The following is a 26,779-nucleotide window of genomic DNA, read 5'->3' on the forward strand; positions in this document are numbered from 1 at the left end:
GCACAGATGTTAAAACTCTTTTTTTCCACTGGAAAGGGTGACTTTGCTGGAAAATCATTTGAAGTTTTTTCCAGTCAAGTCAGTAAGCAACTCAGAACCAAATGAACAAGGGGCAAAAATCACCGTGAAGTCTAGTGAGATTGCATTCCTTCATTGTGCAGCCTGAGCCAGCCTTTGTAAGAACAGAGCATGGTCCAGGGGAAGATGCAGGTTTTGTGCATGGTCACACTGAAGGAGCAAGGCCAGTCATAGAAGGTAATAAATGGAGTAGAGAAGATGTTTGAGTGGGTTGAAATCAAATCAGAAATAATTTTCCAGGGGCGCCTGGGTGGCTCAGTCGTTAAACGTCTGCCTTCGGCTCAGGTCATGATCCCAGGGTCCTGGGATCGAACCCCACATCGGGCTCCCTGCTCTGCGGGAAGCCTGCTTCTCCCTCTCCCACTCCCCCTGCTTGTGTTCCCTCTCTCACTATGTCTCTGTCCAATAAACAAAATCTTTAAAAATATATATTAAAAAAAAAAAAAGAAAGAAAGAAAGAATTTTCCACATGTTTAGACTATTGAATAAACACTAGAATTAGAGGGAAGTCAGCTATTTACTTAGGAGGAGAAAAAGAGAGTCAGAGACTATTGGCCTTTTCACCAAAGTTCATCTCTGCTTATCTCTGTGCCTCATGCCTTTCATGGTATCCGGATCAAGATTTGTAGGCTTGCAGGAGTTTAACTTAATCGTCCTGAATATTATCCTTAGCAGAAGTGCTTTTTCTATTGCTGCGAGTTCTGAACATAGTGAAATATTTCAGCCTTCTTATTCAGGGAATCTCCTTTCCCCGGGGTTTACTTTTAAGCTGAAGTGTCCTGGGCCACCACTGCTAATTTTAGATACTCCTTTGTTTTCAGCAGTGGACATTGAGATTCTTAGTAAATCCTCCTCCCTCCTTTTCCTCCCCCTTGTCCAAACAGGAAATATTCCCTGCAAGCAGACCTTATAGAAAAGTATGCCAGATGGCCAATGACTTTCAGCCCATGTTGTTAACATGTTGTCCAGCTTACTTACTCGAATGCAACATTGGAGATGTCCTATTTGACTTCCCCATGCTCGGGTGAAAGGAAGACACCATTGATTTACTGTGATAACTTTACCAAAATAAAAATGTCTCTCAAGGAGCCAAAATCATTTCTCAGTGAGGAGAGCAGGATGGAAAAATTAGTTCTTGTATATGGAAGGTGCTCAGTAAATATTTGTTGACTGTATTTGACTGAAAAAAGAAGAGGAACAGCACGAACGGTTGGGAGCTGCTAACTGTATTATGCAACCCAAACCACAGATTGGTGCAAGAAAGATGGAACTGTCATTTTGCCTCTATTAAACATCCCTCCTCCAGAGAATAAAAGCAGCCATTTGTATGATTAGGGAGATGGTTTTTACTAGTGACATTTATTTTTTGGTTATAAATGTAACAGATTAACTATAGGAAATGTGGAAAATAGTTTCAAAGCATACGAAATAAAAATTACTTTTAATGTCATCATCCAGAGAATGGCGTTACTAGTTTGATATACTTACTGTCTATAGGTAAGTTTTAAGATAGGTTTGCACATGTTTTTTATTATAGAAAAGTGCATGAAATATGGATGTACAGTTTAACAAATTATCATTTAGCAAACACCCACCTAATCACACACAGGTTAAGAAGTACAACCCTGCCAAGACCCCAGAAGTGTCTGCATCTCTTGCTTTCTCTCTCCCTCTCTTAGTCCTCTCCCCCCAACAAAAGGAATCACTAATCGGATGTTTACAATAATCACTTCCATGTTTTTGTTTGTATTTTTGTCTCCTAAATACAGATCACTGTTATGTCCAATAGATATATTCAGTAAAGTCAATACAAATACTGAACCACTGCTCCTAGGGAAAGCACAGGGTTAGGTTCCTGTGAGCCTCTGGTTTTGCCACATTTTTGTCAACCAATCTGTATACTGTATTTAATATTGTTGATTCATTAACATTGAACACACGACCAACAGCACAGTAAGTCATGCCTGAACAAATCTTACTCAACATATGTTTCCTCCTTAAGGCACATCACAGCCTTCTTGTACTTAGAAACTCTAGAGAATGGAAACAAGAAGGCCGGAGCATCGCTTGTTTCTACCTCAGATGGCATTGTGCATATTGGGTGCTTCAGAGTGACTCAGGTGTTTAGTTGCTTTGCGGGTGTCCACAAATAACCTGAAAGCACCATGATTATTGATTCTGAGGTTACAAATACATTGTGGCAAGTAAATGAATTCACGAACACAAAATCTGCAAATAACTTATATGCATCCCTAACATACAATATTTTGTTTTATTATGTCTGGCTTCCTTTGTTCAGTGGTTTTCAGAGCCTTCATTGATTTGTTAAAATTAGTCATTAGTTTATTTATTTTCATTATGGCAGAGTGTACTATTGTATTAATATACTAAAATTAGTTCCCCTTTCTTCTTTTGCTGAACATCTGGGTTTCTTGTTTTTGCTTTTACAAATAATTTGCTGTGCACATTCTTATGCATCTCTTCTGAGGCACACGTACACGCCATGCTGGAGGGTGTACGTCTGGGAATGGAACTGCTGGATCATAGAGGATGATCTCTTCACCTTTGCCAGATGAAGCCAAACTGTCCGAAGCGGGTGTGGCAGTTTCCATCCCTCCTTCAGCAAAGTAGTAGAGTTCTGACTTTCCACATCTTATAACCACTTGATGTTTTCAGCATTTTGATGTTAGCTGTTTAGTCACTCTGGTATGTGTGCAGAACTACCTCATTATGGTTTTAATCTACATTTCCTGTATTACAGCAAGGTTAAGCACTTTTTCTTTTACATTTTCTCTCTTTTTTTAGAGATTTTATTTATTTGTCAGAGAGAGAGAGCACAAGCGCGCACACAAGCAGGGGGAGCGGCAGGCAGAGGGAGAATCAGACTCCCTGCTGAGCAAGGAACCTGATGTGGGACTTGATCCCAGGACCCTGGGATCATGACCTGAGCCAAAGACAGGCGCTTAACCAACTGAGCCACCCAGGCGCCCCGCATTTTCTCTTCTTAAGTCCCTGTTCAAGTTGCTTGCCCATCTCCTCCTTTGTTGTCTGTTTCTTACTGATCAGTAGGAGTTCTTTGTAGAGTCTGGTTATGAGCCCTTTGTTTATTTATATGTTGTAGGCTGCCTTTTTACTCTCTTTTAATGTTGTCTTTTGATAAATAAAGTTCTTAATTTTAATGTAGTCAGGTATATCTGTATTTTCCTTATGGTTACTGCTTTATAGGCTCTGTTGGATATGTCCCAACCTCAAGTTCCCGGAGTTATTCTCTTCTAAAACCTTTATTGTTTGCCTTTGGCATTTGGATCTGTAATCCACCTGGAAATTATATGTTAGGTATGATATGAAGGACAGATCAAGTGTTACTTTTACCATGCAGATATCCAGTTATCCTAGTGTCATTTATAGAAGAGTGCTTTCCACTATTACAAAATAATATAGCATCATGATAAAAAAATTAAGACAGTATAAATAAAATTTAAAAATGAATGTTAAATCCATGCCTGTGCACCCAGTTCCCTGTTCTCAATCCCCTGAAGTGTCATTAGAGTTTCCTCCTTGCAGATTTATTTTAAGAATCATGTTTAAACATCCCTAGCATTAGAATGGTGGCCTTAAGTTATGCCTAAGGACAGTAGAAGATCGAACCTGGCAGCACTGTTGCTTTCCTTCTCTTTTTAAATTATAGTGACTGTATTTGTTTTTGTGCTGTCTTCAGTATATAGAGAATGACAATCGAACTGCACTCAAGTTAAGATAGTAAGGAAATTTGGCGATTTCTCCGCAACCGTTCAAATCTTTTAAAACAGCAAGTGTGACCATATGCATTCTCTAGTGACCCAAAATGCTTCAGCCTTTCTTTACAAATAACTTCGTAAATTGTGAAATGTTTTCAGTTGGGAGGGAGTAAATACCTAAACCAATTCTCATGTACCTGGAGTGGGGTATTGAAAAAGTCTGAGGGGCTACCCTCAGAAACAGAAAAGAATACTCTGCTCATTCAGTATTGTGCACCATGAAGCACAGTGGAGGCGTTTGGCCCTCTTACCCTCGCTGGTCCTTTCCTTTGAGGTTTTTTGTTTTTGTTTTTGTTTTCCTGCACATTGAGCAATTGAACTGGAACCGTTGTCCAGTCATCTTTACTTCCAATCCAGAGTTTTCCCTTCTACCTCCCATTTCTGCATTATTATACGTGAAAAGTTTCAAATTATTGACTTGGAGAACCTTAAGGATGACAGATGCCTTATTCTAAGATTTTGAATTATGTTTAAATCATGAAATTATTTGCCATTCCCAGCACACTCAATCTGAGTTTAAAATTTGTTTGAAATTTATACTTCAGAAATTTTTGTGAAAGCCAGAAAATGGAACTACTACACTATAGATAAGTTGAACTATTTTAAAAGCAAATTATTTAAGAACTATTTTAAAGGTGATTGCCTATAATTTCTAAGGCCTTAAGGGGATTTTAGCATGTTGTCTCATTAAAATAAGAATCGGGACTCTGTCATTGTCAGGATAAAAATGCACATTAAATAGATAATATATTAGATGAGTAAAAATGCACATTAAGATATATTAGATAATATATTAGATGAGGGGAAGAATCTGTAAATACTATGCATACTGGTAAAAGTCAAAAGAATACAGAATGATACAACTCGGGGGCATGTGTGTTTTTCCTCTTGTTAGGTTGTGAAGCACATACTGAGAATTCACAACCACAAGGTTGGGACATATATAGGATTTCTGTGTTGTCACAGCTTCAGTAGACACATGTAAAGAATATGTGGTCAGTTGTTTAACAAATTAAAATCATTTTTTGTGTCATTTGCTCTGATTTACCCCTATCCAGTTTATCAGTATTCCTTTTGGCCCTCTTTCCTTGGCTGAGGTTTGATATCCCTTCTTTTTTTTTTTAATGGTGCCTTAAATCAAGACATAAAGGGATATTTTCCAAGGAAGAAGAATTCACTGATTTGGGATTAGATTAAATAAGATTGTATTGGTTTTCATGGAATTTTCTCTTCTCTCTCATTACAGGAGGAAAGGGCAGGGGGGAAGGGGTGGGAGCGGGGGCAAAACAAGCATTCACCCTTAGATTTAATAGCGCCTTCCTATTCTGTACCTAATTGGGAAGAGAGGACTGATGGTACATTAAGGTCAGCCCTGGGCTAGTGATCTCACAGGCCTTGTCCAGGCCCGACATACATGACTGGGAACCTGGGCCATAGATCACAGGCCAGTGCCTGGCAAAGAGGAACAAATGCCAATTTTTTCAGTTCTCCATAGTACACACCTGGCAGAAGACTGTCTGGACACTCTTGTGTACCTCATCCCTCCTAGTTAGTCCTATCTTTAAGAGTCCTGCAATAGGCTGGCTGTCCGCCACTCCCCCTTTCTCTTGGATCAGCCACACCGTTTGACCAGGGCTCTAACTCTCCAGGTTGACACTGTCTGTCTTCTCTGTCTACCTGCTTGTGTCCTTCCCTACACTACCTTCTTGGCAGAATGCCCTTTGGAAAATTAAACATTGCTTCCAGATGGAAACAGAACAAGAGAAGGGAATTGTATTCATTTTTACATCACTGGAAATGCTAGGAAAGAGGAGAGCCCAAGGTAACCTTTTTCAACTAAAAAAAAAAAAAAACTCTAATTTTTTTTTTTTAATGATGCTTCCTGCTGCTGGGGTGACAGAGAAAGGGAAGGGACAGCCCCCATGCATTGTTGGTGGGAATGCAGTTCAGCAGAACCATTCTGCAAAGCTATTGGCTAGGTTGTATCGATACCCTTAAAAAAGACTCCTAGCCTTTGACCCACTTATTTAACTTCCAGGAGTTTATGCTAAGGAAACAAATATATTCAGTGATCCTCAACAAAGATACGAGTTGCACCACTATATAATAGCTATAGGGGCATAATAATCTGAATATACACAATAAGAGAGAGGTTGCATAAATCAGGGTATATACCATATGATAAAATACCCCGTAGCCATTTTAAGAATGTGATAGCAAAGGCTATTTAATGACATTCGAAAATGCTTTATTAAGGGGAAAAAAAAAAAGAACAGGCTACTATGTATGTAGTTTTATTCCTCCCAAAATGAGAAGATAAGCCAGGATATTAACAGTGATTATCAGTAGTTATAAATTATGATTGTATTGCTTTTTCTTGATTTTTGGTATTTTCCAATTTTCTACAAAGCCATCTATAATTTTGAGTATCAGAATCTTAAAAGGTCAGCTTTCTTCTTAATGGTCAGCTTACTGCTCACCTTGTACCAGGTTTTAATAACCACAGAGTGGAGTCTACCCTGGGACTGCCACGTCCATGATGAGATTGGGAGCCTGCTGGGGCAGCCCTGTCCATAGGAAGGCAGGCATGCCCTGGCTGGTACACCAGACGTTCCATCATTCGAGTGAGTCACCACAGAAGGGTGTCAAGCTGATGATAATGCCACACACTGTACTTGAACTGTTGGCCACAACCCAACATGCTGCCAGGCCTTTGAGCCTTATCTTCCTAAACCATTCTTTCTTCACTGTCCAGTGAATGTCAACAGGACTGACTGGGACTGTATGACTCCTTTTGAGGACACTGTGGACCAGCAAACTAAAGCTGACATAAGCCTTCCAGTTGAATCCAAACTAGACCAGCAAATGTTCATTCCATGCTAAAGTTTAAGCTCTTGTTGTTGTTGTATTTGGGCCTTAAAGGGGGGAGGGGAGGTGGTGGGGCACTGGCAGAATCCCAGGAGTGAAAAATGTACTGGGGCATTCAGCTCAGATACTCACAACTGGACTCTGAGGATGGTAGAGAGGCCTTAGGGGGTCATCTGCTAAGACTGTAGTTACCAAATTATTTTCTCCTGTCTTAACCTCAGTCATTTGTTATCTTTGGCCTCAGTAGGAAAAGTGAGAATTTGATAGAAGCTTCAGGGCCAGTAGCAAAACTGGCCTTTTATTGTTTGTGTGTTTTGTTTTAGGTTTTTTAAGGGTGAGATTTTTTTGTCTGCTGTTGTCATTTTTCAGTAAGCTATAGCCAGACACTTCGGAAGTGAAGGGGAATGAAAGAGTATACAGTCTTGGGCCATTAGCATCATCTGCGTGATCTTATTTCCCACTTACATGTTCTCTGAGTTGTAACACAACTAAAATAAAATGTACTCCTTGCTTCTTGGAGGAATATTTGTATATTATTGTCATTCTTTTGCTATAGATATCCATCATTAAATAAATAAAAACCTCCTATAGTATTGTTGATCATGAGTTTTATGACATGATTGTGAGCACAAATGAATAAAAAGCATAATTCTATCAGTAGTTTAAAAAAATCAAAGTACTGTGGAGTGTGCATTTTACTGTTACACTAAAATATAATAGTCATAAATTTTAAATTGTCATTTTATAGCAAATAAATGTCACTGCTATGAGTAAAACACAAGCAAACAAATGAAATTCTATTAGTCGTTAAAAATGACAGTCAATACTACAATAAGTGACATGGAGCTTGAAAAGTTCTTATAATGGTTTCAGATACCCTGGAATTCCATCTGCACCCCCAGATAATTTCAGCCGTGTACTGTCATGGTACATGGTCAAGACCCACTTAGATATGCAAGGATGTGAAAAAACATTCAGAACCACGTTGTGTTCATAGAGTATGTCCCCAACTATGCCTTTATTTTATTTTTTTTAACCAAAGGCATAATTCTTATACAAATGAGATAGGAAGCTGGAGGGGTTTCCTACTTATAAAAGCCACTAAAAAGAAAACAAACAAACAAAAAGTCCTAAGGACTTTTTAATTGTCCTGTGCTGACCACTGACCAGAGGAACAGATGAGTTCAGGCCTCTTGGCCTGAGCTGCTTGCTCTCTTGAACTTGCAGATTGTCCCTAGTCAGAGCTCGGGTTCCTGGGCTGGGTTGCAGTTTGGAAGTCATGGTAGGCCTTGCCTACTAGGTCATTATCGAGAGGGGCGGGTTGTGGGGAGAGGCCTGAGAAAGCAAGGTCTTGCTCACCAGCTGCAGCTACAGAAGAAAGTGAAGACTGCACAGTTAAAATGAGGCAGCACTTTCTCCCAGGACTCAAGACAGAGTCAAGTGGGAGCAGGTATTCAGTTAATAAGAGAGTAACTTACCCCTCAGCTGCCAAATCTTACTGTCTTATGTTATAGTTGTTTTTTGGTCTGTCCAATCTTGTTAAATACATTGGGAACTCTTGAGGTTAGGGACCTTGGCAAATGCCAAATTTTATTCCATTTATTGTGTTTGATCATACTCTGTGCTCAGTAGCTTGTCTTTGCTGGATTATTTGAGAAAAAGAGAAAAAAGCCATACTCTTTGAATTTAATCTCTTGTATTATATGAATTCCATCTGCTATGTGAATCTACTAGAGAGAAGACTGGAGGCAGGATTGGGGAATTTACAATGTGTTGAGTCTTACTGAGTCTGTCTGTTGCTACATTCCCATTTTCCTTTGCAAATGTGGCAGGCATCTAAAGGAGATTCATAAATCACTGGTTAAGAAGGCTTCTAGTGCTATGGCTGGGTCTGTAAAGAAGCTTGGCACAACATAGAGGAACAGAGCCAGTCCTACTACCCTAGAGACAGGACACTGTGGTGGCCAGAGCCCAGGGCTTAGGGCCAGGGGATCGGGGTCTGAACCTCGGCCCTGTCACTTACAGGCAAGCCTCAGATGGGCCCCAAGTTTCCACATCTGTGAAATAGGAATCGTATTGTGCGTCTTTGGCTTGTTGGGTAAGTTAAATGAGATTTGTTAATTTACTCACTCAACAATTATTTCTTGAATACTTACAGGCACTATTTTAGGCATTGGAGATAGATCAGTAAACAAAATGGACAAAAATCCCTGCCCTTGTATAATTTATGTTCTAGAAATATAATGCACATAATGGCATTAAATAAGTTTCATTCATTTAGTCTGTGGATTTCTGGTGAACTCATGTGATGGGTTTTTACTGTATATTTCCATGAGAATATATGTTACAACCATAGGTAATTAGGACCATCATGAGATCTCGTGTCTGAATTGAGAATGACCCACTATATAGGACATTTATGTGTTCTTGCTAAATCCCACTATGTTTAGAAAGTCTATTGCACTGGAATTGGATTGCTGTCATTTTCACCTCTATAAAGTGCTTGGATCAAACATTCCAGCAGTCGGCTGAGGCTCAGGACTGCAGGTGGTGTTGTGGCTGGGCGATTTCCACATTGTTTTCTCAGTCATTGGTCTTTGCACTATCTGTGATTTATGTGATTTTATGGAGTTGCTAGGATGTTTGTTTGTGTAATTTGTAGAAATAAGTCAAAGGGCTAGCATGACCAGTTAAAAGTCACAAGCTGTATTTTAATGAGTAATTTTAACCTTTCCTCTGCAAACTTTTGATCAGTTACCCATCAAAGAACAAAATGACAGATTGAAGTTTTCAGTTCCTCATTTTTTCATTGCCTTCCCTGTGAGATTTTTTCTTAGAGCATCACAATGCCCAAAATCCATGAAAAGAGAAAGGGCAGGCCTGGAAAGCAAACCTCAGAGGGACCGCAATGCTGCCGGGGATTGTGTGCCCTCCCTGAGAGGTGTGTGTCCAGACCTGTCCTCCATCCGCTATCGTATTTCTAATGCAGTGCTTCTCTGAGTCTCCAATGGCACACAGCCCATTTAGTTAAAAATGTAAACAGGAAATTGTTTTCTGGCCGAATGTCCCGTACAGCCCAGAAAAATGGTCATTTTTGCTGAGACCCAACTTTAAAAACACTAACACAGCAGTGGAAGCCGAGGGCCTTTTAGAGGCTAGCCCTGCCCCACACGGGCTGGTGCTAGGGTACGAGTGGGAGCTCACATACGTGGGCCCAGGGCATCTTCCACCAGTGGGCAAGGACACAGTGAACACCATCGAAGAAACTCCTGTGACCTAGAAAGCAGCTGTTCTGCAGGGCAAAGAGACTCCTTAATACTCCAAGGAATTGCAGAACAGGCGCTACTTGGAAGACACCGAGGTCTGGTCTGGAGAAATGTGACTTGGCACTGACGACACAGCCTGGGTTTCAGTGCTCCTCGTCTGCTCCAGCTCCCCATCATTTGGCCTCCCATGAACCTCGTGCTCCCATTGTGGTTTCCCTCTGTGCTGACGAGTTTTCTGGTTGTTCTGTCTTGCAGCCCCCCGAATCCAAGCCCAACTTCACCCCTCTCGCCATCTTGGCCCATGTTCTCGGCGCCATCCAGCCCTATGCCCACCTCATCCACGTCCAGCGACTCATCCCCCATCAGGTCTGTTGCAGGGTTTGTTTGGTTTTCTGTTGCTGCCGTTGCTCTCTCATTGGCTTGGTCCTCTCTTCATGCAGTGTTCAGCCTCCTCGTCAACTTTGTTCCCCGCCATCCAAACCTGCACTTGCTTTTTGACAGGCCAGAAGAAGCAGTTCGTGAAGACTCCAGGTAAAATCACGGATGATGACCAATCTGTTCCTCTTTATCCAAAGCCGGTCAGGGACAGTGGGGGTGGCCAGCCTCTGCCCTCCTGTGATTCCAGCCTAAGAGACCGAAGCCAGGAGGGACCGTGTGCATGAACCAGCATGGCATTCTCCACATCTTTCTGAACCCTTCCTCCAATTTCTGAATGAATCCGTGATGCCTGGAGTTTGGGGAAAGAGTGCTTCCTGGACAGGCCCCTGTTTGGATCGTTCTCTGAATCATGGAGCTTTCTCTGTGCTTTGGTATAAGATAATATCAGAGGGAACCAGTGCTGAGACAAGTACTGGCCTTTTCTTCCCTCATTTTTATCAGGTAGCATCAGGCAGCATTTATTTGTGGGGTTGGACTATAGGCCGTGAGCACTAACACCTAGTTGCTAAGACCAGAGACATGAGAGAGAGAGATGAATGTAACAGAATAAAGGATGGAGATGTGAAGCGGTTTCTCTTTATATTGTCATGGCTGCCTCCTTGCCCTCTGTGTGCTCCGATCTCCATGCATCACGGACCCTTAAATCCACTCATGGGAATAAGCAGCACCTCTTTCTCAGAGTTGATCTAGTTCCTCTCCTCTGGTTTGAGGATGTCTAGACTTAATTCTTTGTACTTCTTTAGAGAAAAGAAGCTATGTAAATCCAAGAAAAGAATTAATTAATAAAGATCCCCTGCAGAATCTCTCTACTATGTAGATCCTAAGCCCGTGTCTCTCTCAAATTTAGTCTCTGCTTGCAGACAACCAAAATGTAGAGCCCAGTTATAAAGCATAATAAGCATTTGGAGCCTTTACAGTATTTTCTCATCCATCTTTTTCTCATAGCTATTTTTTTTCCCAAAGGATGGGTCCAGCAGAGAGGCTTAAATAATTTATAACACTGAGTCTCACTTTTAAAAAAAGAAAACCCATGTTATTTATATATACAGATGTATATATTAGTTTATTCTCCTCCAGGTACTTTCCAGTCTATCATTGCATTGTATCCTCATCTGAGAATGAGAGGAGAAATGGCCTGAACTGTCTTATAGAGAAAGAAAACTGAGGCACAGAGTTGACTGCCCAGTCACACCACTGGATGAGAGCCCATCCAGAATTCAGGACTTCTTGTCCTTAAATCAGCACTCTTTCCTCCAAACATATGGGTGCCCCCAAACCTAAGGTTCCATGCCACTCCCAGCCCCAGCCCCAGAGCCTGGCCTGCTCTTCCTGGTTTTTCTATCTAGCTTTGCACTGGAAGGTAGGAAAGAAAGGTAGCTTTTCCATATACTCTTGTATCCTCACCCTGGGAATAGGGTTAAAATTCAAGATCATATTTTTCTGACACTCAAGTTATTTCCTCATTATTTCCTAGACATATTCTGGGCGCTTTGGGAGACGTTAACTTTCTAGGACACGAGATATGGCATGGATCTAACCAGAGCGGTTCGATCACTCATTGCCCCATGAAGACCTGAACAGAGCAAACTTCAGTCACCTTCCAATATGCCTCACTACTCGTAGGAGAGGCTTGGTCATTAGCAGAATGTGTTTCCTTCAGTCTGAACAAAGGGAAGTAAAATCTTCAAAACACTGGTCCCTTGAACAGAATGGGCTGGGGGACTCAGGATGGTAGAATCATTCAGGTAAAAAGCTGAACATATTCTCTGCTTTGAGGGTATTCACTTTTTTGTGTCTCTGAGTTTGGGGGCCTATTGCCTGTTGCCTGTCCAGTATCTCCACCTCTGTACTCCCATCACCTGACATATTTTCAGGGTTTTTTTCTTTAGCTACTCCTTTCCATCTCCCAAAGTATTTCACGATTGGCAGAGCACAGTGGCAATAGGATCTGCCACCCTAGTAGGTTTGGGGTCATGGTATTCAGAACTGCCCACTCTGACCATCATTAAAATAGCACCATTTGGATGATGCTATTCCACAACACTTTAGGAATCTGCCATTTTGAAATAGGAAAGACAGACTAGGGCTTAGAATCAGCTGTCCCACAGTAAGTATGTGTGCTGAGGTGAGCACAGATGGAGACCCTGCTGGGAGTTAGCCCATCAGACCTAGCCAACGGAGAGGATTAAAATCCCCTAATTGCCGTTGGGGTATGCAGCCAAGAGGTGGGGGCATACCTATTGTTCAGGCCCAATCGGGCCTTTCCCCCAAATCCACTTCCAGACCGTGAAGCTTCAGATTTCCTTCCCCTGGCAGAGCTTTTAAAAGTAAATACTTAGTAAGACCTAATAAATGGTCCCGTGAACTTCTACATAATGTCTCCTCTGGAAATGACTCCCTCTCCCCTCTTCCAAGCATTTTTAGTGCTTGTTAGTTCAAGCTCAGGAAGGAAGATGCCTTTGATAGCGCAGCAGAGGCATATTCCCCTCACACTTCCCTTTCCTGTCACCCCTAGAGAAGCTCCCAGCCCCTAAACCATAACTTCCCTTTACACGGTGGTCCCTGGCAGTTGGGCCTGAATGATCAGGCTTTTGCATCCTGCCAGTCTAGCTGGCCCCACCTCCCCGTAGTGTCATCTGACGGAGAGTGGGTTGTCATTTTGCAAGGTTTGCAAGGGCATTTGAGGGAAGCTCCTCTGAGTGCTTTCCTGGCCTTGTGCCATGCTCAGAGGCGAAAATTAAAAATGAACCAGCAGAAGGTTCCAAACTTGTTCATGCCCTTGAAGGCCAGCCGAGGTCTGAAGGGCACTGTTTCAGGAGCAGCTGAAGGCACCTCAGGCTCTCTGTGTCCGGTGTTGAGATGCACTGCAGAGAATGGGGAGCTAGAGAGCCAAGGATGCTTAGTGGGGATGTTTTATTTTTTTTAGTCAGAGCCAAAGCCTACAAACACAACCTCTGTGCCAACAGGATCTGTTTTGGTAGGAACCCTACCTAAAGCAAACTGCTGGGGCTTTTGAGAGCTAATATAATATAGGACACTGGACCTGTTGGGCTGACAAACTTAAAAAGATAAAACTTTCCCCCCCATAGAGATACCAGATTTAGCAAATGTTTAGCAAATAAAATAAAAATACAGAATATTCAGTTACCTTTGAATAGTAGATAAATGGCAAATGATTTTTCTTACTATAAGTATGTCCCATGTAGTATTTGGGACTTCTACTATAAAAATATTTCTCGTTGATCTGAAATTCTAATTTAACTTGGTGTCTTTAACATTATTTGGCAGCCCTGGTCCTGGGGGACAGGAGTAGGAGGAGGTCTCGGGAAAAGACCCTCTTGTAGATGGTCAGTCACCTGTTAATCCAAGAAAAAAGCAAGGCCCTTTCCTGATCTCTGTTTTTATTTTTAATAGGTTATTTTATTGTCACTTGATTCAATTCCAAAAGCCCAACATTAGTGGAAAATTTACTCCTCTTGAATGATAAACTTCGGCACCTGAGACCATTCCCTCTGCTTGATTCCTGCCAGATACCCCACTTGGCTTCCCTGGTTTGCCCATTTTGTCCCATTCCCTTTAATTTAATGAAGTTAATAAGTCACTGCTATGAAAATCCAGCTGGAGGAGCCTTGCCTCAGATGATCTTACTCTCACCTTTGATTTTTCTCATCCCTGGTCTACGCTCTCCACCCACCAGCTGTGCCCTGTCACAGTGACCAGGGCTAATGTCAGATGGATTCTCCTTCCACCTTCCAGGCTCTCCTTGCCTGCCATTATGGGGTTTGGGCCATTTTATCACTTTTTACAACCAGGCAACTCCTCCTCTCGGCGCCCATTCCCTCAAAAACAAAAATAAACTTTTTTGCCCTCCGTGGAAAGTTGCACAATGGGTGTTTGGCCCTTGCTGACAACATACAGAATTGGTTTAGTTAGAACACAGAATATGCCTCTGGTGCAGAACTCTATTCTGACGTTAATGACAATTACCCCAGAAGAGCTGTTTTCCTCTTAAAGTTCATGAATTCTGATGGCTCTTCTTTCCTTCATTCCCAGCGGATCCACTTCATTTTCTCCCACTTTCCTAATTTTCTCCCACCTGGCCATCATCTGTTGGCCACTCGAAGACCAGAGGACAGAATGGTGAACTATGCCCAGCAACAAATTCTGGATAGTCATTTATTGTGATCGTTGTTTGCAACAGAACTTTTAAACTATCTTTCCTTCGGTTTTCATGGAGCCAAGACTAGATGTTCTAGATGCCTGGTCCCGGTCTAAGTGTCCATCCATCCATCCATCCATGGCTCCTCTTTCCCAACAAGAAGCCGGATTTGGTGACTCTGAGAAATAACAGTTCCATAATGACCCAAGACCCCTGCCTCTTCTGATTTTGTCTGGGCTTACCTAAGACCAGCCTTTCCTCAGCTAAATCTCATTTGGCCACTAGAAATCAGTGTGCCACAGGGCGTTTAATATCACTGGCGCCTGGAGGCTTTCTGTTTGTCAAATGAAGCTAAAGTAAATAATATATCCCTGGAATAATTGTTTAACCCAGAGGGCCTTCTGGCTCTTTTGTTATTCTGCCCTGGAGCCCCTAAATGTGCTTCTTCAGAGGGCTCAGAAGTAGAAGAGATTACTCTTAGTAAATGAAGAGCCAACTTTTGACTGTTAAATGTTATTTGTCTTATGACCCTTGAGAAGTCCATAGATCATTTGGAACTATTTGGATATCAAAGCAAAAGTTGATAGAAAGCAATAGGATTTACCAGTTCTTACTATTTACTCTTTAGAACATGCCTTAGCAATCTGTGACCCTTGGGTCAAGTCCAGCCTACCACCTGTTTTTTCTAAGTAAAGTTTTGATAGAACACAGCCATACAAAATCATTTACATGTTGTCTGTGGCTGCTTTTATGCCACAAGGCAGAGCTGAGTAATTGCAACAGAGACCATATAGCCTACAAAGCCTAGAATATCCACTGCTAGGCCATTTATAGCAAGAGTTTGCCAACCCCTGCTCTAGAACGGTGGTTCTTAGCCCTGGTTGCACACTAGAGTCAGTTTGAGAGCTTTTCAAAAATGATTTTGTTGCACATATATACATCACGTTCCCTCTCCCTTCTTCCTCCCCACGCTCCCCACACACATTCACATAAGTGCTCACACACACAACTTGTCTGTTCCCTGCCCTACCCTGGGGGTCGGGGAGTTCCAGCCCTGGAATCCTGCTCCACCAGCCCAATGAGAAATAAGTAACATCTGGAAGAGCGAATGTCAGTCCGTGGCCTAGAGCCGAAACATGGCTTTGTTAGAATTTCTCCTTTTTGACTCACTGAGCATTGCCAGTTTTCAACAAGGTCTGTTGGGAGTGCTCCCCAGAGCAACTAGGAAGCTCTTTCCTGCCCCCACCTCCCTTTTCCCAAACTACTCCTGCTCCAAAACCAAAAATGGGTCCCAGCCTGCTCTCCCACTGTTCAGGTGTCGTAACTCCTAGGCAGAGTTTCACATGGCACAAGGTGACCCCACAAGAAGTGTGGCTTTTCTCTGAATAATTCTCCTTTTTCTCTGGTGACCTTTGCAACTTTTCCACCTCACGTTTTGCCATCTGGCTGCCTTGTCAGGCTGTTGCCGCAAGAGACAACTAGGTGGCTTGCAGGGAAGGGGAAGAAGAGAGGTTAAATATCTGGGGCTTTCAGAAGGTTTAAAAATACTGCTAAATAAACTCCTGTTTTCACACAGCACACCGTTCCGGAAGGCAAAAGCCTTATATGCCTGCAAAGCTGAACATGACTCAGAACTCTCGTTCACAGCAGGCACGGTCTTCGACAATGGTGAGTTTCTCATTCCCTTGCAGAGCTTTGGGAGGGGTGGGAGAGCAAATAAAGAACTGCAGTTTTCAAAGTTCCTGCGGGGAGAAAAAAATACAGTCTCACTTGAATGGATAAGACTGAAAAGAAGTGAGGGGGGGCGGGGGTGGGGGTCTTTGCCCCAAATAAGAGAGTAGCAGCAAGACTTCTGGAGGCTCTGTCAAGAGTGGACAGTGTACTGAAGTCTTCACTTGGACAGACTCAGCCTCATGGAGCAGTACTGGACATGAAAAGTGATTGTGTACCTGGACGGGGCTCTGCCAAGCACTTGGCAGTGGCTTTGAGAGTCTGGGGGCTGGACAGAGGATAGGAGACAGCAGAGCAGAGAACGGGGATCCTGCAAGTGGTCAGCTCAGGGTGGAGACTGAAGCACACGTTCTGTGCCTCTTTTTCCTCTTGGGTTCAGTGGCATTCATTCTCCATAGCAGGTTAGGCTTATTTCCAGGCTAGCAGGGCAACTGGGCAAGCTCGGGGTCAGTGAGCCTCCCTGCAGTGGTGCTTGTCCTCCCCCTGACTGTTAGTAGACTCCCTCAGGGCCATCTCCCTGCACACTCCCAGCTGTCCTGCTCAAGTATCCTGTGTGAAAATGGATTCATGGCACTTGCACTGTAGAACTGGGAACTAGTCTTACTTGATGTACCTTTTTCTTGTTTTTTGGTTTTTGGTTTTTTTTCCTCCCTAAAAAAAGGAAAAGGTAGTATTTTTTAAAGTGAGTATTGATGGCATAATTTGTCGTAACTTACCATTTACCTAAGAGAAAAATCAGGATTCTGGGAAAAAGCCAGAATTTCTGTTACAGCTGAGATTTTCGCCAGATGAAGTTCTCCTTTGGGGTTAATCTTTCCGGATCCTTGGGTGAAAGGGTCCCTTTTTTGCCCAAAGGAGAAATCCAAAGCTGCTGCCTGATTTCAGGAAGTGGAAATTTTCTGGGGCTGCCTTCTTGACCTCCGTTGGGGTGGTGGCAGAGTTCCTGAGCAGGGCTGAGTGCATGTTGCCCAAGCGCTCCCCTTCAGGGCTGAGTGCCCCACTTTGGCCTAGGTTACACCTCCTGCCACCTGCTTGAGAGCCAGAAATACAGGGCAGCCAAGGCCCCCACCTAGCACTAGAGTGCCTCAGCTCTAGATTCGGGCCACCAAAGCACAAGTCCTGGCTCGACTACCTGCTTCTGTGTGTCCAGCAGTGACAACCTCTCTGTGCCTCAGTTCTGTCCTCTTCACATAAAGATAAGAGGGTTGTGAGGGAGAATTGCAATGGCGCACATCATATATTTAAGATAGTACTCAACACATTAAGCATTCAGTGTTATTATTATCATGATGATGATTGCCATCATTATGCCCATCTTAGAGCCTGATGTTCTGATAGTTCACGGTGATCCTTTTACATTCGTCCCTCCTATAAAGCAGGCCTGGCTCTTGGCTGGGCAGTAGGCACTGCACCTTGACCCTCTAAGTCCTGGCTGTCTTTAGCGGCCTCTAAGCCAGAGCAGAGATGGACTCCTGGGGACAGCCTTGAGTGCATCTCCATGTGAGGGGGCAGCCCCCTGTGTGCCCAGCCCCTGCATTCAGCATTGCAGAGGTAATAATCAGGCATGGGGAGACAGAATGGGGAATAGTTCACAGAGTACCTGGGGGATTCCTAGGTCACCCTTAGACCTTCTGAGCCCACAGGGGCTGGGGTGAGCCCATAACTGTATGTGGCCTGCTGGGCGCATGTCCTCTTGTATGGTTCTCGAAGCCCCAAAAGCACTGTCCTTAAACTTGCTCCATTAACTCTCATTTGGGTGCTTTACATATCCAAGTGCACAGCCAGCCAGCCCAGCTGCCTCTCCTATCAGCAGCTGGAGCATTCAGGCCCTGCCAGAGCTGAGGTGACGTGGGTCCACGGAAGGCTGTCCAGAGCCATGTCGCTAACAAGTGGGCCCTGCCTGAATAGACCCATACGGTAGAGTCCCAGTGCAGCCATAACATGATGCAGCGTTCACAGCAGACAAACCTGCGTGGGCTGCATGCAGGCCTTCTGTGTCCTGCTCCGCCAGCAGGGGCAGGCCTTCTGCCTGGAGATGGGCAGGATTTGAGACATTCCCACATTTATAGGTGAATCCAAAATTTAAAGTCTGTCCTCTGAACCCCAGTTCACTGCTCCTGTGGGCAAGGGACTGTCATGTTCCTATCAGCTATTCACTGTGACTGCACAAAGGACCCCTGATCTTAGGGGCAAACTTGGTCTAAACTCTGAAAAGGTATGTGTATGTGTGTGTATCTTGTGACTCCTTTTTTTGAGTACAGCCCTCAACTTTATTGAGATACCCACATACCATACAATTTACCCATTTAAAATGTACAATACCGTGGTTTTTAGTATATTCAGAGTTGTGCAACCATCACTACTATCTAATTCCAGAATATCTTCATCACCCCTAAAAGAAACCCTGTACCCCTTAGCAGCCATCTCCATTTACCCCCAATCCTGCTCCATTCAGCGTCTGCTCTCTGTCATTATCAATTTGCCTGCCCTGGGTATTTCATATAAATGGAATTACACAGTATGTGGTCTTTGTGACTTGCTGCTTCCACGTAGCATAGTATTTTCAAGGTTCATCCCTGTTGGAGCGTGCATCAGGACTTCTTTCCTTTTTATTGCTGGGTAATCTTCCCATGTGTGGGTATACCACATTTTATTTATCCACTCGTCAGCTGATGGCATTTTGATCATTTATACTTTTTGGCTATGAGGAACAATGCGGCTATAAACATGCATGTACAGATTTTTGTGAGGACCTGTGTTTCCAGGTCTCTTGGTGATAGACCTGGGCGAGGGCGGGGGGGACTACTGAATCCCACTGTAACTCAGTTAAACAGTTGAAGGAGCTGCCAGACTGTTCTACAGAGAGGTTGCTTCGTGTTGTCTTCCCACGTTTTTAAATCTCCTTTTTGAAATAGCTAACCAAAGAGAAAGGAAAAGAAACCTAGGTGATTTTTTAATGGCCAAGTCCTTTCCTTCCCTGCGGGGTGCTCTGCCTAGCAGGTCCTGGGACTGCATGCACCACACAACTTGGTCATCATCATAAATCCTATAATGATAACGGAGAGCAGGAAAGAGGTTTGGTTAAATGAATCAGAGGCCTTATCCACGCCTTCCTGTGGTTTCTGGGAGTCATGGCAGAGTTCATTGACACCAGTTTGTTTTTAACCAGGAATGCCCTTTCAGATTCCCTGGAGAGCAAAAGGCAAAATGAAACCCCAAAGAAAGCACCTCTCAGTGTTGACTAAACTGCAGTCAAAGAAGGGTCTGACAAAATGTGAATCCACTTTTTAAAGATTCATTTATTTATTTTAGAGAGAGAGAGAGCGCGCACGAGCGGGGGAGGGGGGCATAGGCAGAGAGAGAGATTCCCCAACCGACTCCCCACTGAGTGAGGAGCCACCTCCAGGCTTGATCCTGAGATTACGACCTGAGCCGAAACCAAAAGTCAAAGATGCTGAACCAACTGAGACACCCAGGTGCCCCATGAATACACTTTTTGTGGTGATTCTTAGAAAATGCTACATATACCCCATTTCCCCCCTCCCATCACCTCCATTGGAGAAATCAGGCATTAGGGGAGAAAAAGCTGCTAGCACATTAGGCAGGGAGATCATTTTCCTTGTTCTGTCTCTTGCTAGTTTCTTTCTGGAGACATCAGGTAAGAGCTGTTTAAGTTGGATGCTCTCTGTAGCTGTCAGATTAAATCATCAGACCAAAAGGAAGAAATTTCTTAATGACAGGCTTAGAGAGTTTGTGTGTGTTGTCTTTTTCAGGATCAGGAAGAATGAATAAGGAAGAAGAAGGAGGAGGGGAACCTTGAGGGGAAACTCTGTTATTTCATAATGATTAATCTCTCCAAGCCTTTGGATTCCAGGGGCCTGTGCTGTGGATCTGGGGTGGCTGCTCAGTCAGCTTTTGGAGTTTGTGCAGGGGAGAATGGATGTGCAATACTTGGAAATAACTCCACTGTCAGCCCTTGCCAGTCTACTAGGAAATAGCCCATTTCACCAGGAGCACCTCAGATAGTAACTGGAAAGAGAAATAACTTGTGTTCCCAGGAACATTAGTCATTTTATGGCAATGTGATTAGTGATACCTGGAAAATTCACATGGTAGTCACTAAAATTGGGTTCTTGGGATACTTCCATCAAGATTTGAGGTGGGCTGGATCCATTCATTCCCAGGGTATGGGGTATGGCATGAGTGCAAGACAAGGCTGCCCCGGCTTTCCTTTGCAGATAAAGAAAATCCTCCCAGGGAGCCACTGAGCCATTCCCACCAGTGCGGTTATGGGGGGAGGTCTTCGGAGTGGAGTCTTTTGGACTCCCCAGCCGTCTCTACTGCCAGATCCAAACACAAACCCAAGCCACCTCCATCTCTCACCCAGGTGTTTCCACCAGCTGCCTACATGGTTGTCATGTCCACTCTTGTCCCCACAACGTATTCCCTGTGCAGCAGCCAGAGTAATGTTTGGAAATCACATCATGTTATTCTGCTTCACATACTCCTGGCCTCCTGTTCCTCCTAGAATTACTGATGAATGCCTCCACCGACCAGCTCCTGCCCCCGGCCCCTCCCTCACTCGATACACTGCAGCCTCACGGGCTTTCCCTATGTTCTCAGCTAGGGTCAGCAAAGTATGACCTGTCAAATCCAGCTCACTGCCTGTTTTTGTAAATAAAGTTTTATTGGAACATAGCCACCCATGCCTCTTTGTCTGCATATTATCTGTAGAGCTACAATGGCACAATTGATAGAGACACACGTTTACGACCTGGCTCTTTGAGAAAAATTTGCAGACCACTATTGTGAAATCACACCAAGCTTTTCACCACCTTAGGGCCTTTGCACTTGCCATTATCCACCGCCTGGCTAGCTCCTTTAGATCCTTTAGGTTTTAGCTTTTTGAGCTCCTCCCCATACCCTCATCCCTATCCCAGTCTCTCTCTCTTCCCTCATCACTACCTAAAATTATGTGCTTATTTATTAATATATTGCCCTGATCCGAGAGCAGAATCCTCCTGCTTGCTCTGTACTGTGTGCATGGCCCCCTAGCACAGTGTCTGACACAGGGTAGGTGCTTAATAAATGCTTGTTAAATGAGTAAATGTATTCGGCTACACAAGGGTCTGTGCCTCTTCCAGCCAGTACTTCTTCCCTTTGGAACAGTCAGCCATTAGAGATCCTAGTCACATGCTTGCTCCTTGTCCACAGTGAGAGAGGGAAAAGAGAGAGCATGAGCTGTGTATACAGGAGTGTATGGAGTATATATGGATGGAGCTGAGAGAAAGTGGTTGGCAGGAAGCACATCCATGTCAGCAGCTGCTTATATTAGATGCTTGCTGGGCTGGAGAGCTGCCTAGGCAACTCACTGAAACACTCTGTGTTTATATAGCACATTGGACATTGGTGCAATTCAGAAAGTTGGACATTGGCTCAGTTCAGCTCAACAAGTACTTAGGAGCATCACTGACATTCAAAGCATTGGGCTAGGCAAAAGCGGTAGTGGTTAGACCACAGACTCTTTGGTCAGATGCCCTGGGTTCAGATCCACCTCCATCACCTGTCAGCTATGTAGTATTGGGCAAGATGCTTAACCCCTCTGAGCCTCAGTTTCTCATCAGTAAAATGAGGATTAATAGCAGAATCAACTCCAGAGTCATTCTGAAGATGAAAGGAGATAATGCAGGCAAAGCACTTAGCAAAAAACCCACTACTTGGTATATACATACATATGTATGTGTAAATTCTTAGTGTGCATATGTATCATTTTCTGGTTGAGTATAGGTGTAATGGTTTGGAAAAGGGCTTGGTCTTTGGAGTCAAACAAGCTGGGTTCAAATTCTAGTTCTACCATTGTGATCAGCATGAATTAATTGACCTTTCTGGGCCCTTAATTTTCTCATCTGTAAAGTACAGATAGGAAAATACAAGCTAGGATCTTCAGGATCAAATAAATTGATATATGTCTAAAGCTCTCAGCCCATTGGCTGCTTCCCAGTCCCTATCTAAGTATTAGCTTCTGTCATAATTCACCAGGCAGAGGGGACTCATTAGGTGAGACAGTACAGACTAAAATGTCCTTAAAGAGGGCAGGGGGGAAGCAAAGCTTAATACATTTGGACAGTGTTAATAGCACCCACGAACAATGTGCAGAATGAGCATTCCAGGAGTTTGAAGAAAAGAGGGAACAGGTAGACCGGATTCCATGCCAGTATTTATGAAGGAAGTAGGGCTTCAGCTGAGCCATAAAGTGGGAGGACAGGAAACAGAAGCGGGGAGGACATCTGATGTTGCCTCCCTCCTCCATCAGTGAATGAGAATTTGCGTTGCCTTATTACCACCCTCGCTACAGAGGCATTTGGGCACAGAAGAGTCATAACCCTTACCTTTCTTTGAATGAGTCAAAAAGATCCCTCAGCCTCACTCCCAGAGATTGTATTTTAACCGGTATGCCACAGGGTCCAGGACTCTGCAGTTTTAATAAGCATCCAGGTGATTGGGATGACGTGGTCTGCTCTCATGCCTTAATGAACCCAGCTTAAAGACCCCAGTGAGTCCGCAGTCTAACCTGAGGGCTGCATTGTCCCCTGCCATCTCCTGTGACATAGCTCTTGTTCTTCCATTGGAGGGCCTCCTTTATCCCCTTGTGCTCTTCCCTTACGCTGCAAATTCCATTTTTAATGTCTGTAGACGTTACCACCTCAGCACCTGAACTGTGTTTGAACAGCTGCCCAGGAAGGGAGAATGTCTGAAAGTGAGGGACTCCGTGTATCTGGTGGGGTAACAATTCAACTAGGAGCTCTGCTGTAAAGTGGGAGGGGTCTTTTTTGTTTTTATTTTGTTTTGTTGGTTATTCTTTCTAGGCCTTTTATTTTGGGGAGTGAGTTTGTTTGTTTTGGTTTGGTTCTGAACATTTGAGGTTCCCCAAAGCTTGGGTGGGTATTGAGACCAGGCCCTTACCGGGAGAGACCCTTGTTGACCAGTCCAAGTGACTGGTCAAATGATGCAGGGTCCCCTGTTGGCTAGCCCAACTGTGTCCTGGCTCTCTGCTGAGTGCCTTCTCCATATTGGCCCCTGGAACGTCACAAGAACCTACTGACAGAGTGAGAGTTTTATTATAATCACTTTGTAGGTGCAGAAAAAATTCAAGTGATCTTAACATCGTCAGCTGGATGGATGGTCAGAAGGCGGTGGTGTTTGAGTGCAAGTATCTGAGGGGTGGGTTGAGAGAGTTTCATCACTGGAGAGGCCGGGGTGCTTTTAAATTGTGTTGTGTTCTTCCGTGACACTTCTCTTCCAGACTCCTCCTTGTGTGGGCGTCATGAATCCGAAGTCCCCTTACTATTTTTGGTTTATTCATGAAGCCTAGTGATACAAAATTATGCAAGCATTTTGGAGGCCACCTAATAGATGTTTGATCTTGTCTTTTCCTGAAGCTTTCAAGATTACATTGACATTGATCTTCTTTAAGCCTCTATGTGTGTCCTTTTGCTACTCCCCCATTGCTTCCTTTTGTTTCTGTTCTTGCTTCTTTCCCCACAAACTGAAACTAGAGTTACATAGTAGCAATGGGGGCGGAAATGCTTTTCTAAAACAAGCTCAGGAAGTCACTTAATTAGACTAGGAAGGGAATAAGGGGAAATTGATTCTTTCTAAACAGTCTCAGAAAATTGGAGTTTTCCTAATACGTTAAGAGCAAATATGTTGCCTTTCCCATTAAGAGTGATATGTATATTCCCAGTTCACAAGCATGAATACCACCCCCCCCATTTCCAGGTCCCATGATTCCTTCTCTCTTTCTTCCTGCTATTGAACTTTGCAGACTCAGCTGGATTTTATATAATCTTTACAGTATCACTGTAATTTCCATGAAGATGTATTGTGATAGCACAGAAATGAGTGTATATTTTTTGGATATTGAAAAACCAAGGAAATGGAGATTTTGAAAGTTGCAAGAGAGAGGGAAGAAGACATCTTTCAGTCTTGTATGTAGGAGGGAGGAAAATTCTAGAGAACAGCAAAGAAAACTAAGGGTATGGGTGGAACAGAGGGGGCTGTTCAAAGGCTATAGAATGTAAAAACAAAACAAAACAAAACAAAAACAAAAAACCACAGAGGGAGTTTGCAGGGAGATTGGAAGCAGAGGGTAAGGATTTAAAGGGAAGCAAAATGCATAATTAGATTAGTAAAATGCATGCTAGATATCTTTAAAGACTAGTTCTTAGCATTTTTTCACTGGCACTCCACTGGGTACAAAGGCAGTCCTGGGTAGGTAGATGGGTGCCATGGATGGATGGATAGATGGATGGATGGTTAGATAAATTTATGGATGGAGCACCATAACTGACTTCTAACCTAAAAAGTAGAAATCTGTTACCTCTTTCTGGTTTAAACCAGCAACTTCAGAAAGTCTGGGAAACTCCTAGAATTCTATGTAAAACTTTGAACGTCTTTGTTTCCTTTTGTGTTATAAAGAACATTCAGAGTAACCTTTATTGAAAAGCTTATGTCCCACAAAAAATTAAGAGCCCCTGGTTTAAGCAAGTCCTAGAAATGTGTAATATAACAAGCGATTGCACTCATTTGTTCTCACATGAGAGTGCACACACATCCACCACCTGCCCTATCTGTAACACCTTCTCTTCTCACACTCTCTCCCCTCTTGCTATACAGTTCATCCATCTCAGGAGCCTGGCTGGTTGGAGGGGACTCTCAACGGGAAGACTGGCCTCATACCTGAGAACTACGTGGAGTTCCTCTAACCGTGGGCCCCAGCAGACCTGCTGAGCTTTCCATGGTATCCATGACAACTGCTGATGCCAGTGTTGTAGGCCATTACTCTTTGCCGCTGAGAAATGCGGGGTGATTGACTCCGTTACCACCTGCCAGCACGAATGTTTCTGTGAACTCTGGTGTCACCCATCCCCATGATCATGTCAGCTGGCATGTGGTGATACTGCAAGGAACAGAAGTAAATCAGCAGTGGAGGCCATTTGATTTTGATAACCGAGGGAAAGGCTTGCAAAGCTGTTCCTCTCATTTAGTGCCCTAAATAGGGAGCATTCATTTTGTTTCAGCAGTCATCCAAACCCCCAACCTTCCAAAAAAGGAAGTAAGAAAGATTTCAGTAGTCCTCAAGAGCATGCAGTGTAGCTAAGTCTAACAGGGCTGGGCATTGGCTCTGAGGCCCAGGCTGGGCCCGTTGCTTCTGTTTACAGTAGACACTCTCTACCCCACCTCTAAATACTTGAGACCCACAGTGCTACAGGCAGCTGGGTCTGTCTGTTTGCATGCAGGAGGGAGATGGTTTACGGCACTGTTTACATAAGATGCAATCTCTCGCCATCTCCAAGCAGCCTTGGCCAGGCATCAGCAGAATTCAGCTCAGTCCTCTCGTGCAAGGGAACACACACACCCCACGTTCCCCCTCCCAAGCTAGGAACTTCTCTGCCACCCAGGGCTGCCATCACCTCGTAACCACGGCAACCCAACCTACTCTGAAGCCAAACCAAAAAAATAACACTCTTTTTGCATGACATATTTTTTCTCCCTCCTTTTTGGTCACTTTTTGAATGATTTTCCAACAACCTGAAGCAGAAGATCAAGGGATTAGAGTGGTCTGCTTGGGGCTGACAGAATAGCGGCTGGGAACTCTTCCCTTTCTGATGAATTTCAGCAGCATCAGGATATATTTGGAGCAAACTCTAGTAACCTCTTGAGATTAAATTACATACAGGCTTAATACTTCTGTTCTTCCATGCAACTAGCATTTGCTTTCTAGGGGGCAATATGCTGCCTCCTCATGGGCGACATCCTCTCCCCCCTTTGACTTGTTCACTCATGGTCTCCCATTCCATGTCCCTTCCCCTGCCCTTGACTGCCTCTAGCCCCTCCCTGACCAGCCCCACTGGCAGTGCCCTGGGCTCCTGAGCACTGGTGCCCTGGCAGCTTTCAAGGATGATTCCCTGGCTAACCCTATGGCTTGTAGTTTTAAAGGACATATATGTTCACTGCCACTCAGAAAAAGGGAATTGTTTCTCAGGCTTTTGAGGCACAAGACGAATATTGTAAGCCATTTGATTCAGGAGAATACCAAAAGGTCGGGGCATGGAAGGTGGAATGGGTACCTTCTGAGAAAGAGAATTTCCTGGTCCAGAAGGGGCTGGGTCTTGTGGAAGACTGCCAGGGATAGGGAAGTTGGGTCTGGACACTTCACATTCACTTGGCCTTCAAAGGAACAGAGTTCCCAGTATCTTCCACATTCGAATGTCCTTGCAAGAGTGACTCTGGGCAGACAGACTCCAAACTGATGATGGACTGTCAAGCTCCCCAGGAGCCCCCTCGGGTTGGCAGCATCACCCCAGAGTGTTTCCCGCTTCTGGAATTCCTCTTTAGGGAAGTTGAAAGAAGAAAAGAAAAACTTGAATTGTGTTGAATTA

The 26,779-nt window shown here is 43.8% G+C and overlaps 1 protein-coding gene across 5 annotated transcripts in view; it reads left to right on the plus strand.

The window, feature by feature from the left end:
* The window catches only part of ARHGAP26 (Rho GTPase activating protein 26), a 431,503-nt gene that overhangs the window by 394,076 nt on the left and 10,648 nt on the right, over positions 1-26,779 (plus strand). For 2 of the 5 annotated variants that reach the window (XM_035014358.1, XM_035014362.1), the window contains exons 21-23: positions 10,265-10,375; positions 16,183-16,274; positions 25,014-26,081. In XM_035014358.1, coding sequence (XP_034870249.1) covers positions 10,265-10,375; positions 16,183-16,274; positions 25,014-25,102 — 292 coding nt within the window. In that variant the 3' untranslated portion in view covers positions 25,103-26,081. Of the gene's footprint in view, positions 1-10,264; positions 10,376-16,182; positions 16,275-20,110; positions 24,251-25,013; positions 26,082-26,779 lie in introns of those variants that run through there. The other 3 variants (XM_035014360.1, XM_035014359.1, XM_035014361.1) reach the window with 3 other exon arrangements.

The sequence above is a fragment of the Mirounga leonina genome, unplaced genomic scaffold, assembly GCF_011800145.1.
Source record: "Mirounga leonina isolate KUSES-001 unplaced genomic scaffold, KU_Mleo_1.0 Mir_168, whole genome shotgun sequence".
NCBI lineage: Eukaryota > Metazoa > Chordata > Mammalia > Carnivora > Phocidae > Mirounga > Mirounga leonina.